Source organism: Gekko japonicus, unplaced genomic scaffold (genome assembly GCF_001447785.1).
Source record: "Gekko japonicus isolate JY-2015 unplaced genomic scaffold, Gekko_japonicus_V1.1 scaffold905, whole genome shotgun sequence".
NCBI classification, from domain to species: domain Eukaryota; kingdom Metazoa; phylum Chordata; class Lepidosauria; order Squamata; family Gekkonidae; genus Gekko; species Gekko japonicus.
Genome location: NW_015160239.1, coordinates 268,454 through 281,682, shown reverse-complemented (window position 1 = coordinate 281,682; position 13,229 = coordinate 268,454). Strand labels below are relative to the sequence as shown.

Genomic DNA, 13,229 nt, shown 5'->3' with positions numbered 1-13,229 from the left:
TTTCCTACTCCTCCTTTTCCCTGTGTGTTTGTGTCTTAACCTTGCTAAAATGGTTTGGAGAAAACTGTTCAATCCTTTCTGATTTTTTTCCCCCAAATGGAAAATTTACAGGCATTTAAATATTAGCTTTCATCGTTTCTATTCTTTAAACATTCTGTTTTGTATTGGCTTGGCTAGCCACTGTTGCTAAAACTACCTTTGATATTTTAATTCATTTTCCAAATAAATTTAGGATAAGAACATGTGAGATCTTTGGAAGCTTTCAAGTACTGTGACTACAATAAGTAAAATGGAGGCACTCAAGGGTCTCTGCCCCCCTTCCCCAGATCGCACAGCTTTTGTTTCTAATAAGGTATGCAGCCAACGAAAATTTACATTATCTGTTCCTGCTTTCTCAACAGATCCCCCGCAGTATGGCCTCCTCCTCTACACCTAGGTGCAATTCAAGCTCTTTGGAGAACTCCTCAATTAAAAAGGTTAGTGTGTCTTGTTAAAACTCGCAGGATATCTAAATAGTCTTAGTTTTGTACTTGAGAACCTGAGTTAGTAACATCTTTAGTTTTGCAATGTATTATTCTTTTAAGCTGAGCCTCCAGATGTAGGACGAAGTCCCACGGCTGTGCTACAGGCCTGTGTAACTTCTTGACTCCTGGTTCTAATTGGAGTTTGAGGCTTACATATTCAGGATTTTGCCAAACTGCACAGCGTAGTGTGAGCTCATGTTTTGCTATCATTATTTCTCCTTTAGCCTATGAAAGATGGAACTAACTGGGAACACAATGAAGAAATACCTCGTATACCAGGGGAAATGAGAATCACAGGTAAAAAGACGACTGAAGCACATAACCGAAAATTCCAGGAGCCAGCTCAAATGTCCAAAAACAGCATGTGGACTCTAGTGTACCACCTTGGATGACAGAAAGGGATGTTATGCATGAGTGATCCTGCATCTTAAAAGTAGAATGAACACCAGTAGAAAGAACGTTGAGAGCCTGCCACTCATGAAGAAGTTGGGCTGCTCTTAAGCAGACTTTTTTCAACAAAGGCAAAAGAGCCATAAGAAATTATTTTCACTTCTGAGGGAGTGTGATGTGTTTAAGGTAGGAGATGAGAACGAACAGCATTTTGTAGTACTTCCAGTGTGGTGAATGATATCTGAGATCTCCTTCTATGGAAACCACAAGTAAGAAGGAGCTAAAGTAGAATGACTTTACAAAACGTACTCTGTAGATTGTCTAGAGCAGTCAGTCGGGCATGCTATTATGGATTGGATATTTCAACTGTCTTTGACTGAGCTGGACTCCTGCTAATGAGAGCCAGCTTGGCATAGTGGTTATATTGTCTGATTAAGAACCTTGGAGACCTCACTGTGCAATCATAGAATCATAGAATGTTAGAGTTGGAAGGTACCTTGCAGGTCATCTAGTTCAACCCCCTGCACTCTGCAAGAGCACAGCCGAAAGAGAGCCCTACAATGGAAGCTTACTGGGTGACCTTAGGCCAGTCCCTCCCTCTCTCATCCTAGAACTCTTCTAGGGTTCTTGTTTGGATAAAATGGAGGAAGGGAGAATGTTGTAAGCCACTTTTAAGTTCCCATTAGGGAGAAAGGCAGGGTATAAATAGCTAAATAAACTGGAGAAGCAGTGGAATGGCTAGTCCCGACTTAAAGGATGGAATATCTCATGAACGTTTTTTCGGTTTGATATGGAATATACTGGGTTTCTTTTTTAATCATGAGTGTTTACGAATGTTCCTGCCTTGTTCGTGAATAAAATTGAGTGTAAAATCAGGTATATGATGTATAAACCAAAACAAATTGGATCAAAACTAAAAGTTTCTGTTCAGTGCAGGTGTAACCAGTGGAATGTTAAGACAGAGTATGTGCATGCATCCCTTGTTGGTTTTTAACGTGTTTTGTGTATTTATTTATATGCTTGGATTGCTTCTATTGAAAACAGTGCTTATATTTGCACTATATGCTTATATGAATTCCACCCAAGTTTAGTGAGAGGGCAAAGAGATCTCTAGAACAACACTTCCCAGAGTTCCCAAAGAAGAGGAAACAACTGGTTTTTAACTCTGTAGTATACGCATATGTTTGCGTTAGGTGATAGGGAAGCTCTGTCAGTGAGATGGCTTTTTTCAGTCTTGCAGGTTTATCGCCTGATGCTGCTTTAAAATTTATGAACATTCTTTTGTGAAATGAATGTCAGAGAGGTTCCTGTCATCATTCTTATATGGCTGTGCTGCAAGGAAATGCTAAAATACAAATCAGAGTAGACTAGGAGCCAAAGAACTGCTTTAGATGCACCAAGGAACTTAGAATATTACTGTGATTTTTGAAAAATTTCTTAGCACATTCCACTTTTTACAGTCCTTTGAATTTTAAAGTAGTTTGCCATGTTGTATCGAGGCAGAAGCTGCTGTGGAGGAAACGCAGATCCAAAGTCCTGTGTTGGGCACATGGTTTGTGTGGGTCTCTGCTTTGTGTCTTCGGTTCTGTACTTAAATTGACATGAAATGAAGGCCTTTTGGTCTTATAAGGGGTTCTCTTGTTCTATTGCTTATTTCTATTGAAGGCAGTTGCTTGTTGTTTATTTTTAAGATGGAAAGGCTCTCTTGAACATATTTGGTCATCGTAAGTATACAATTATGGTTTATTCCACAGACAAGGAAGTCATTTACATGTGTCCATTTAATGGCCCCATTAAAGGAAGAGTGTACATAACAAACTACAGACTGTACTTGAGAAGTGTGGAATCGGTAAGTACTCTCTAGCGGCATACTGTACTTGCAATGGGAGTAACTGGTTACATTGGGTGGATTATACGAAAACTCTCATAAACTTGTAGTATCAGCCAGTGAGTTAAAACCAGCATCATGAAGACTTACTATCAGCCCAGTTTTTACCAAGCAGCATAGACTTCAAAGGCTCTCGTAAAAAAGTAGAATTTGCATAATGTGATAAAATGGCAGTAAGGATGAGGCAAGGTGAACGTTCTCTGGGTGGGTTTTTGAAGTAGTACTCAACTTGCTGGGTTTCCCATGTCCTTTGGGCAAAAATTCCAAAGCGTACCTCTTCGAAGTGGTTTTTCTTGAATTTATTCAGTTGACATTTGCCTTTGGTAATTGCCGAGAGCAACACAGAAAACACTCTGAATGAAAAAGAACCCTATAACCTGAATTGTGTACAGGGTTCCCTCTAAGCTGAGTCAATGTGAGCCAGCTCACAGTTTTTTAGTCTCTGGCTCACACATGTTTGTCTTAGCGCAGGAAGTAGGGCTCCCAAGGAAACTGATTTTATGCAAGAGCCAAATCGCTCGCTCACAGCTTTAATGCCAGTAGCTCACAAAGTAGGATTTTTGCTCACAAAACTCCACAGCTTAGAGGGAACATTGGTTGGGGATATTATTTTGTTTATTTTATTTATAGGCCGCCTTTCTTGCCAAGACTGAAGGCAGGTAACAGAAGTAATGCACCCTTACAGGATAAGACGTCTAATACACAGTGCAGTAGTACAGAATTAAGACAATATGAACAACAAGCTGCCTAAGGCAAGGTATACTATAAAAAAGTAGTAAGTGAAATTACAAAGGCTGAAGACAATGCAGTAGAAACAGGATAATACCTAGAATGATCAATGCAGTAGAAGACAATCCTGTTCCATTATAAAGGCACCATCCTGGGCTGTTTCTTTCTGCTATAGAAAACTGTATTGGAGCCTGCAGGCACATTTGTAATTCTAACATAGCATGGTGGGTACAGAAACAAAATGGCTGTTACAAAATGGCTGGCTGCCACAGGAGGTGGAGCCAGCCACAAAATGATTGCCATGGCTTAACTTCAGTAACACATTGTAGATCCTTGTGCTGTGGTGGCAGCTGCCACCAAAGTAACATTTAAAACAATCTTCACAGCAGTCAGAAGCCTTGCTGGGCAAAGGCCCTGCCTGGCCCCACCCACTTCCCAAAAACACTAGGTGGGCACCAGGAAAGGTGTCGGTGGGTACCATGGCTCCCAAAGACACCACCTTGGGGAACCCCTGTTTTAAAGCACGAATAGAGAGTGTTGCCTCATAATATATTTTATTTATGTTATTTAGAATATTTCTATGCCATCTCTTCAGAGTCCTGCTTAAGGTGGCTGACAAAAAAAGCATTAAAAACTGTCCACAAAACAAGAGCAGGCCATTAAAAAGCTGATCAGATAAAAACCCATCATTAAAAGCCTGAGTAAAAAAATGTGTTTTGGCTTGGAGCCTGGAAGAAGGTAAAGTGGTTGCCAGGCGTGCCTCAAGGTGGTGGTGGGGCATTCCAAAGGCAAGGTCCCACCACAGAAAATTTCCTATCTGTGGTCACCACCTGCCTCATCTCACCTCCAAAGGCTGGGCCACAGAGAGTAGGACTTGAGAGACAGATCTTAAATGGCTGGCTGGAGAGTATGGTATCTGAGGTATAGGACTGAGGTAATTTTCTCACAAGTGCTTTTCAAATGCACAGACGTGAAATTGGGTTTATAGTACAAATGTGAAATGCTGCTTTTTCCAGCAGCTCCTCACACTATATTTTCTGCGTATGCAAATAACCACTTATGTGATTGTGAAGCTTACTCTTTATCACAGGGAGGCAGTTTACATTAAATTAACATAATGTGTATGATGCAGGGCAAAACTTCAAAGAAATATGTTTTTCCCCAAAAAATATGTAAATGTGAATTGTTAGAAGAAGTCACTTTATCTTTTGCCTAATTAGGATCCTGTTGTGGTGTTAGATGTTCCTTTGGGTGTAATTTCAAGGATTGAGAAAATGGGAGGAGCTTCAAGTAGAGGAGAAAACTCGTATGGATTAGATATTACTTGTAAGGTAAGATTTAAAATAATTCTTGCTGAAAAAATGTTCAGCTTATTGCAGCACACAATTTTTTGGTGGGAAATAGTTCAGTCTGTTAAAAAGAAACTGATTCTTAAATTTTGAGTTGTGCAGTCTTGCATAGTTTAGTAATTTAAAAATCAGACACTGCCTTTACTGTGACCTGGATAGCCCAGGTTATCCTGATCTCATCAGATCTTGGAAGTTAAGCAGGGTCAGCCTTAGTATTTGGATGAGAGACCACCAAGGAATACCAGGATTGCTCTGCAGAGGCAGCAATGGCAAACCACCTCTGAATGTCTCTTGCCTTGAAAAACCCTACAGGGTCGCCATAAGTCAACTGTGACTTGATGGCAAACCCCCCCAAATCCTGCTATGATGGACCTCAAACACTTCCCTCCCTCAGAGGCAAGATTCTTCCTCCATTTTTCTGTCCCCCTCACTGAGCAGCCCTGGTAATGTGTTTTCTTCTCTCCTGAAGAAACTTTGACTGTCCCACCCTGTCAGTAAGATATATTTTTGACTATTTGCTCAGCCCAGCAACCTGAGGGAAGGGACTTTCCCTTTAACTTAAACCTTTGAAAACGGCACTTGAGATGCTTTTAAAAATTCAAAAATAAGAAAAGATTTTATTTAATATCGAAGGGAAAGATCTGGTGGAATCTGAGGTTGAAATAACGGAGGTAAAGCTAGTGCAAGCACAGACATTTGTTCTATGTATCAGACTAATGAGAGGTTCTTAAATTATTCAGAGTTACTTAGATCTATATATTGAGAGGCTTTTGTTCCAGTGTTTTTCCAAAAAAAAGAGAACCACAGCCACAGATAAATAAAAAAGAGAAAACGCAAAGCTGTGTATAGATGTTAAAGTAAATGGTTACTCATTAATTGTGTCCAAATACTGTAATATATGATAATAACAATGCAATATGAATCAATGTAAGGTACAAAGTACTATATTATTATATAACAATAAAATCCAAAACAAAGGTCCAAAACAATAGATTGACAAAATTTCCGGATAATTTCCGGATAAAATATTCGTTTCGTGAGTCTTCTTCTGAATAGTATAACTTCAAACTATTAATAAAACACATGCAATTTTAATCAGTTTTATAATTTTATAGATTGTATAAATGTTACTAATTTTATATATATTATTTTATAACAAAATAAAATTACCTGCAAGAATCATTTTTAACATTTGTAGAGTGAGGCTGTATACAGTTAGCAAATCTATAAGAATAAAATAGTAATCATTACTATCACACATTTAATACAATATCTAAGACATATACAAACAGACAAGCACTCACTAACAATCTTCAGAAAAAACAATTCTTGTAAATGTCTGCAGAGCATATCAAAATACTGATGTCAAGCCATCGTGTTAACCATATTTCAAAGACAAATAAGAATGTAGCCTCAATGTATTACTTCTACTAAATAAATAATATATAAAATTAATAAAATTAATACAATTGATTCAAATTATACAATTGATTAAAATTACATGTATTTTATTTATAGTCTGAAATTATACGTCAGTCCTGTTCAGAAGAAGACTCACAAAACAAATATTTTATCTGGAAATTTCGTCAATCTATTGCTTTGAACCTTTGTTTTGGACTGTATTGTTATATAGTACTTTGTACCTTGCATTGATTCATATTGCATTTTTATTGTCATATATTACACTATTTGGACACAATTTGTGAGTAATTGTATACTTTAGCATCTCTACACAGCTTTGTGTTTTCTGTTCCCAGTGTTTTTCCAAACACTCGAATTCATTTTATTTGTATGTTTGCTGACTCTTTTTGATGCCCAGAAGGCTGGAACCCTCTTCCCAGTACCCAAACCCCTTCTCTTTGGAACACCAGGACTCTTCTTGAGTTTTTGAGTGACAGGCAGTTTCTAAACACATCAGACCAGGGAATTCTGTACTCATCAGAGGTAACTCTCCCTGTATGACTAGGTATGGAATCTTCTTAATTATTTATTTATTCATTCATTCATTAGATTTGTACCCCGCCCTCCCCAGCGGGCTCTCTAGAAGATCTATCCCCTTTCCTTTGGCCTGAATGAATGGTAGTCTTGTCTACTAGTACTACCCAAACTTCCTTGTCAAACTTTCCCCCAGTTCTCTGTCTGTGTTCAAACTGCTCTTAACTAATGCTGAATTCAGACTGCGTTCACGTAAGTTAGAAATCTGACTGGATCAGCATTAAACCCTTTTTCTCTCAGAGCTATTTTCAGATGATCTCCATATATGACTTAGTTAAGACAGGAATCTATCTGAATCTCCTTAGCATCCAGCTCTCACAAAACTTTTCTTTTTTTTGCTCAGCTGATGCTAACCAATCAGATTGCTTAGAGTTGTCAATCAGTCAAGGCTCTCTGGCTCTGTGAAGAATTAACCCTTCACAGTCCTCTAGTTGTTGGTACAGCACTTCTAAGCCTCTTAAAAACAGTAGTCCGTTACATCTGCCTTTTGATCAAGGGCTTTGAAGGCAGCTCACTGTAATTAAAAGAGGAACATAAAGTTATAGTCAGATAAAAACAATGTTTAAATAAAAATGGCTGCAGGCTAAGGATGCTTTCCTTTTAGTAGCACCCACTGGATAACATGGTACTTACTGAGTAGATTAGCTTAATGTTGCTCCCAAATTGTGTATCAGCAGCCAGTTGGAGGCCTGCTTTGACTTGTGGAGAGCTGACATTATGGGTTGGATCCAGTCTAATGCAGTAGTTTTCACCAAGTCCCCCTTCCCAGTGCAGGCACCACCACCTCTTGCCATTGATCAGTGTTCCCTGTCTCCCAGGAGCAGCAGTTCATGGAGATCAATAAGCTGGAGGGAGGAAAGTTCCATTCTGCAGTTGAAAAATTTAGAAGGGATCCAACCCAGTTTGACCTGTCAGTTTGCCAAAGTGGCGACTATGTCCTGACCTCACTGTAATGGCCCCTCTTTGATCTTGATATCTGTTAGGAAACACAGGGGAGCAGGTTTCATACCATGGAGCCATGTTGAAATTGCCAAGGGAGTTCCACTACCTCAAAGTGGGGAACTTGGGCTGTCTAAGGAGACCTAAAGCCAGGGATCAGGAGAATAAGAATTTGTTGGAGTACTTTCTGTGTCATTGCAGTTTATGGATGGGAAACACACTGGGAATGTGAAGATGAAGTAGGCGATCCTGGCTGGGTGGGCAGAATGAAAGTATATTACAGTTTCAAAATTGCTCTTCCTGCCAAGGTTGTGGATTTGATAGCAGTTGACTGCTGTTCTGTTCATCTGGTTATCGTCATCTGTTTTTCTTTGCTGATAAATTGCAGTTTTAAAATTTAGGATTTGTGTTGTCGGTACTGGTTCAGTAGAAATGTAAAGGTATCTGTTTGCCTAGTACTGTACTATGAAAGACCAACTATGGCCCTGGTCACACGGGAGGTTTGGGCCGGAAGAGGGACGGATCGGGGGCGCAGCAAACGGGCACGAGCACACCGCAACATCTGGGAAGCGGCGCGCACCTGTCCCCGATCCGGCCCTTCAGGCCAAAAATGCGCTGAAAAAAAGAACCAGCAAAAGAGAAGAACTTACCTGAAACGGCGCAGCAAGCGCGGCCGTGGGATCGCCAGCACGCCTGTCTTCAGGAGCATTCGAGGCTCCCAGCCGAACTGCGCATGAGCACACATGTGCAGCTGGCTGCCTTGCGCTCCCTTCTGTGGCTTTCTCCCCAGCATCTGATCGTGCCAGGGAGCAACTGTGCGGCGGCTCACGGGATCCATCTTATCCCACCGCCGCCTGTTTCTTTTGGTGCGGCTTTAGAAAGCCGCACTTTGGCTGCATCAATTTCCCCCCCGTGTGGCAGGGGCCTATGTATACTTGGGCTTGAATTCTTTACCTTCTTTTTGCTGGTACTCCTGTTCATCCATTGCAGAGGCAGTTCTCCACTGCAAAGCATGCCTTCATCTGATGCTAGGTGTTCAGTTCACACATCATCAAGGTATTTTAAGGGGCCAAAAACTACATAGCATGAGAAGAACATGCTGTGCAGCAGAGAATGATCTCTGCAGCAGATAAAGAGAACCACTAGCAGATAGAAGGGATAAGATTGCCGCCTTGGTCAATGTCTACTGATTTTTTTTCAGAGTAAAAGAATGTTTCATATGCAAAGTACATTTTTTGTTTTTGGCCTGCTGCACAGAATAGTAAAAGGAGAATATTTGAGTTTTATCAGCCAGTTTAGTCCTTAGTATATCCCAAACTTACTGGCATAATTGATTTAAGGATAAGTTTGCTCATCAGTTTGTGTTCAATTTGCTATTTTTAACTTTGTGGTTTAAAATTTTAGGATATGAGAAATTTACGCTTTGCATTGAAACAAGAAGGTCATAGCAGGAGAGATATATTTGAAGTCTTGACCAAATATGCTTTTCCACAGTCGCATAACTTGGTAAGGTGGTTTTTTTGCTGTATATTTTTCTTTTTTAAAAGAACAAAAGCTAATTGGTTTCTGGCTCACTCCTTGGACAAATAACTATGATCTCCCTGAGTCTTGTCACCTACTCCTAGTTGCATTTACTCAGAAGTAAATTCTGGTGAATTCGGTGGAAGTTACTTCCAAGCAGGACTGATTGCAATATTAATATTGCATCAAGGACCTAATTCCTCAGAATTCGCTGTTTTAAACGAAAATGTTTGTGATCTTTTACATGGTTAAGTAAATGAAAAGAACTGCAAAACATATTAGTATATAGGGACATTAAGTTTTGATTGTACTGAACACCTCGCATCTTAGCCCATTGGACCTTTGTTTCTGGTTTCACATGGCTTGACGCTGGTACCTACATCCAGGTACATCACTTGTTTACTTAACACTTGGCCCTGGTTCACACACAGTGGAGATTTGTGGCATTACAGTAGACCACAACATTAAAGACTTGCACATAGGGATCCAATTTTTGCTGATTTCCCTGTATTAATTGCACACACGAACACCCTGAAAGCCACTTGATACAGTTAATCTGATTCGGCTGCATGTATACATGCGGCCATGATGACGTGCAGCTGAATGTGTGAATGGGATCACTCAACTGAGTAGTACTGCAGATAAGATGATGTGAAAACTTTGCCTGAGGTGATTTGGTCTGTGGCAGTTCTTGCACTCATGCAGATCATCATGATAGTGGTACATATTTGTGTATAAACTGAGCTTTTTGTGATCTTCTTGTTCCCTATTGGTATGTTATGAACTGATTCTAAAAGCAGGACTATCTTGGGAAGTCTCCAAGATTTCCATGTTGTGGAGAAAGGACAGCCACCATTGCCGATAAGTAGAAGTGCTAAGCCAGAGTGTGTTTTATGGCCAATTACAAGTGAATAATATAATCAGTAGATGATACAGGATTGAATTTCTGTGATATATTGCTGATAAGAACTTGTGTAAGCAGTTTATCGTGGCCAGTGGCCAATCAGATGCCTCTGTCACAATGCAGCATCTTTGTGTCTGCACTTGGCAGAGGACACTGGCATTTTTCACTGGATACCTCTCATCATAAATACTGAAGGGTTTTTTTTGTTTGTTCTTTTTGAGTGTCAGGTTCTGTTAGTGTGATTAATAAAACTCTGCCTGGGTATTCCTGGAATGAGGTTCCACTATATGGTATTGTTTAACATTTCAGGACATTTTGTTTTAAGGGGAGGGGGGTTAAATTGCACACAAGCATATTGTCTTGCTTTGGAAACAGTAGAGGGCAATGACAGAATCTCAGCAGTTTTTTTGGAATTGAATATTTTGGCAAAATGGATTTACTCAATTGGTCAATGAGATAATGCTTAAGATTTTTTAAAATTTAGAACACCTTCACCCCATCATTCTGCTAAATAGTGTTCAAGATGGCTTATAGAGAATAAAAAGTCAACAGTAAAAGGTTCTTCATTTAGCTATTTTTTGTTGTTGTAGCTCCAGGGTCAGCCTATAGTCAAACATTGTTAAAAAAATAGAAATAAAATCAGAAATAAACCAAAATAGCATGGAGACTACTCCCTAATTCTTGTACCAAGTGAGGTGGAGTCCTGGGTAATCCTAGAAGCATTGAGGACTGACGGTTTATGTTCCTGTTTGGTTACCTGCAGTTCAAGTTGTCAGCAAGATAATGCTGCCCCCCCCCCCCAAGGCTAGAAGAAAACAACCTGTATCAACCAATGACGCTATATTGGAACTAAAAAGATAAGCTACAAGTGACACTTTGGCATTCTTGGCTTCATGAAGTATTACTTGATTGCAGTCCAGTTATAGACAGTTGACCAAGGTGCCAACTCTGACTTCAGTTTGGCTAAAACACCTGCATTGTACTAAACACTCCTCCCCCCTTCCTATTTGGGCTTGTGGTCCAGCCTGCCCTGGAGCCCTCGGACACAAGATGGATTATCTGAAGACTGTGAGCCTGAGCTACTGGGGGACTAAAATGCCAGTTGCAGATGTTCTCTCTCCTATCTTCCACCCCTGGACTCTTGATGCTCACAGATTGTACCTGTCCAAGAAGAATGGCTTTTTAAACAATTCCAACATTATTTTCTGTTCTGCTTCATAACTTCTTTCAGTTTCAATATGCAAGCTAGAGATTATTTTAGAGTAAGGCATTAGCTGTCTTTTAATTTGCAACACGTAGAATTGATAGCTTTCTCTCCCTTTTTGAGGAGGAAAAGTGATTGACAGACCTACACCAGAATGATCTGCCAGTTGAGATCATCCCTAGATGCTAAACATGTGCCCAACTATGAAGCCTTCACAGTTGCTAGATATTCATCTATTGTTGACAGCTCATGTTGAGAGGCCCTAGGAAATGAGCAGAAGAGCTCGTTCCTGCTTTTCTGTGGAATATAAACTCTTTTAGAAACTATTGAAACTGCATTTTGAATCAAAACAGATTTTGTCCTGTTATGTGGTCTTAAGCTATTTTGTGTCTTAAGAATTGTTATTTTTTTTTCCTTTTCAAGACCTTGAACAAGTTTGATTTAAAAACATCTAAGTGGTACAGTTTTTAAAAGTATATTTTTGTAGAAGTATTGTTAAGTTTTATTGCCAAATCCTGTGAGTATACACATTCTCACGTGCACAAAATACTAAGAGATGAGCTGTCTGAGGAACATTCCAAAATGCAGATCTCTCTCTTCTCTCCATACCCTTTCCCTGTCTTATATAAATGCTAATGTTCACATACTAACTCTGTCAGCAAGGGAAACAAAATATAAGGTAACTCCTCCTTCTCCTCCCAGCTTCCAAACATCAGAGCAGCAAATGATTGATTCTTAAATAAGATAATACAATAAAATTTTCTCATGCGTAGCTCCTGAAGCAAGCAGATCTTTGTGTATCATTATGCCTTTTTTCTGGTAGAGCACTCTTTGCATCCGTAGTAAGCTGTATTTTTAATTATTAAAGGGGGGGCGGCTTGGTGTAAACCTACAAGGCAGATAGTTCTGCTTAAGGTTACATGCTGCAGGAAAATAGGCAGTGCAGATTGAATGGCTGGCTGTTGCTGTGCAAGTTGGAAAAATGGCTTGTTTGTGCTATGTTTCTTTGCCACTCTGCATTGCCGAAACCAGGGGTCATTTCGAAGAAAAAGAGGTGCAGGAGCTCATTAGCATAACTTATTTGCATATGCCACACCCCCTGACATCACTGGAAGTGTGTCAGAAGGCAACCCCCACCACTCAGGCTTTACTGGACTGTTTTGGATTGCTAGCTATTGGGAGGGGGGGATGTGCAGATCTGTCCTCACAGAGGAGGGAGAGCTTGTACCTTAATAAAACTTAGTCTTAAAGGTGCCATTGGACTGTTTTGGACCGGGGGGCGGGGGGGGCTCTGCAACTTACCTGGATGCTTCTTGCTCTGACTGAGGGCTGCTGGGGGCAGGGCTTGTTGCATGTGCCCGACCCCTGGGCTCTTTACTGCCGGAGCTCTGCTCCTGTGCGCTCCTGCAGGAAATGACCCCTGGCCGAAACTATCCCACAGTGAATGATGACGATGTTCATTTCTGTGCTCACCTAATCGCTGCTGTTCACATGCACTGGCTCCAATCCACTAGCTCTGATTTTGCACATGTGCTGCTTTTCTGCTCTCTCTTATGAAGTGGGATGTGCTGTTCACATGCACTTGTCCCGATACACTAGCTCTGGTTTTGTGGAGTCCACTTTACACATGTGCCGCTTTTCTGTTCTCTCTTACAAAGGGAGGTGCGCTCTGCTTGTTGCCCTTGTGCATGTTGGGTGCTTCTCACTTTGAAAGGTAAAGCGCAGTTGCTTTGCTTAGAAGTAGTCTACAAAGCAGAGTCCCAGAGAGCTCTGAATCATGCTGACT

General features: G+C 40.4%; 1 protein-coding gene across 4 annotated transcripts in view; it reads left to right on the top strand.

The window, feature by feature from the left end:
• The window catches only part of MTM1 (myotubularin 1), a 50,130-nt gene that overhangs the window by 8,820 nt on the left and 28,081 nt on the right, over positions 1-13,229 (top strand). For all 4 annotated transcript variants that reach the window (XM_015413121.1, XM_015413113.1, XM_015413129.1 and 1 more), the window contains exons 2-6: positions 402-476; positions 749-821; positions 2,669-2,763; positions 4,752-4,862; positions 9,219-9,320. In XM_015413121.1, coding sequence (XP_015268607.1) covers positions 414-476; positions 749-821; positions 2,669-2,763; positions 4,752-4,862; positions 9,219-9,320 — 444 coding nt within the window. In that variant the 5' untranslated portion in view covers positions 402-413. The remainder of the gene's footprint in view (positions 1-401; positions 477-748; positions 822-2,668; positions 2,764-4,751; positions 4,863-9,218; positions 9,321-13,229) is intronic.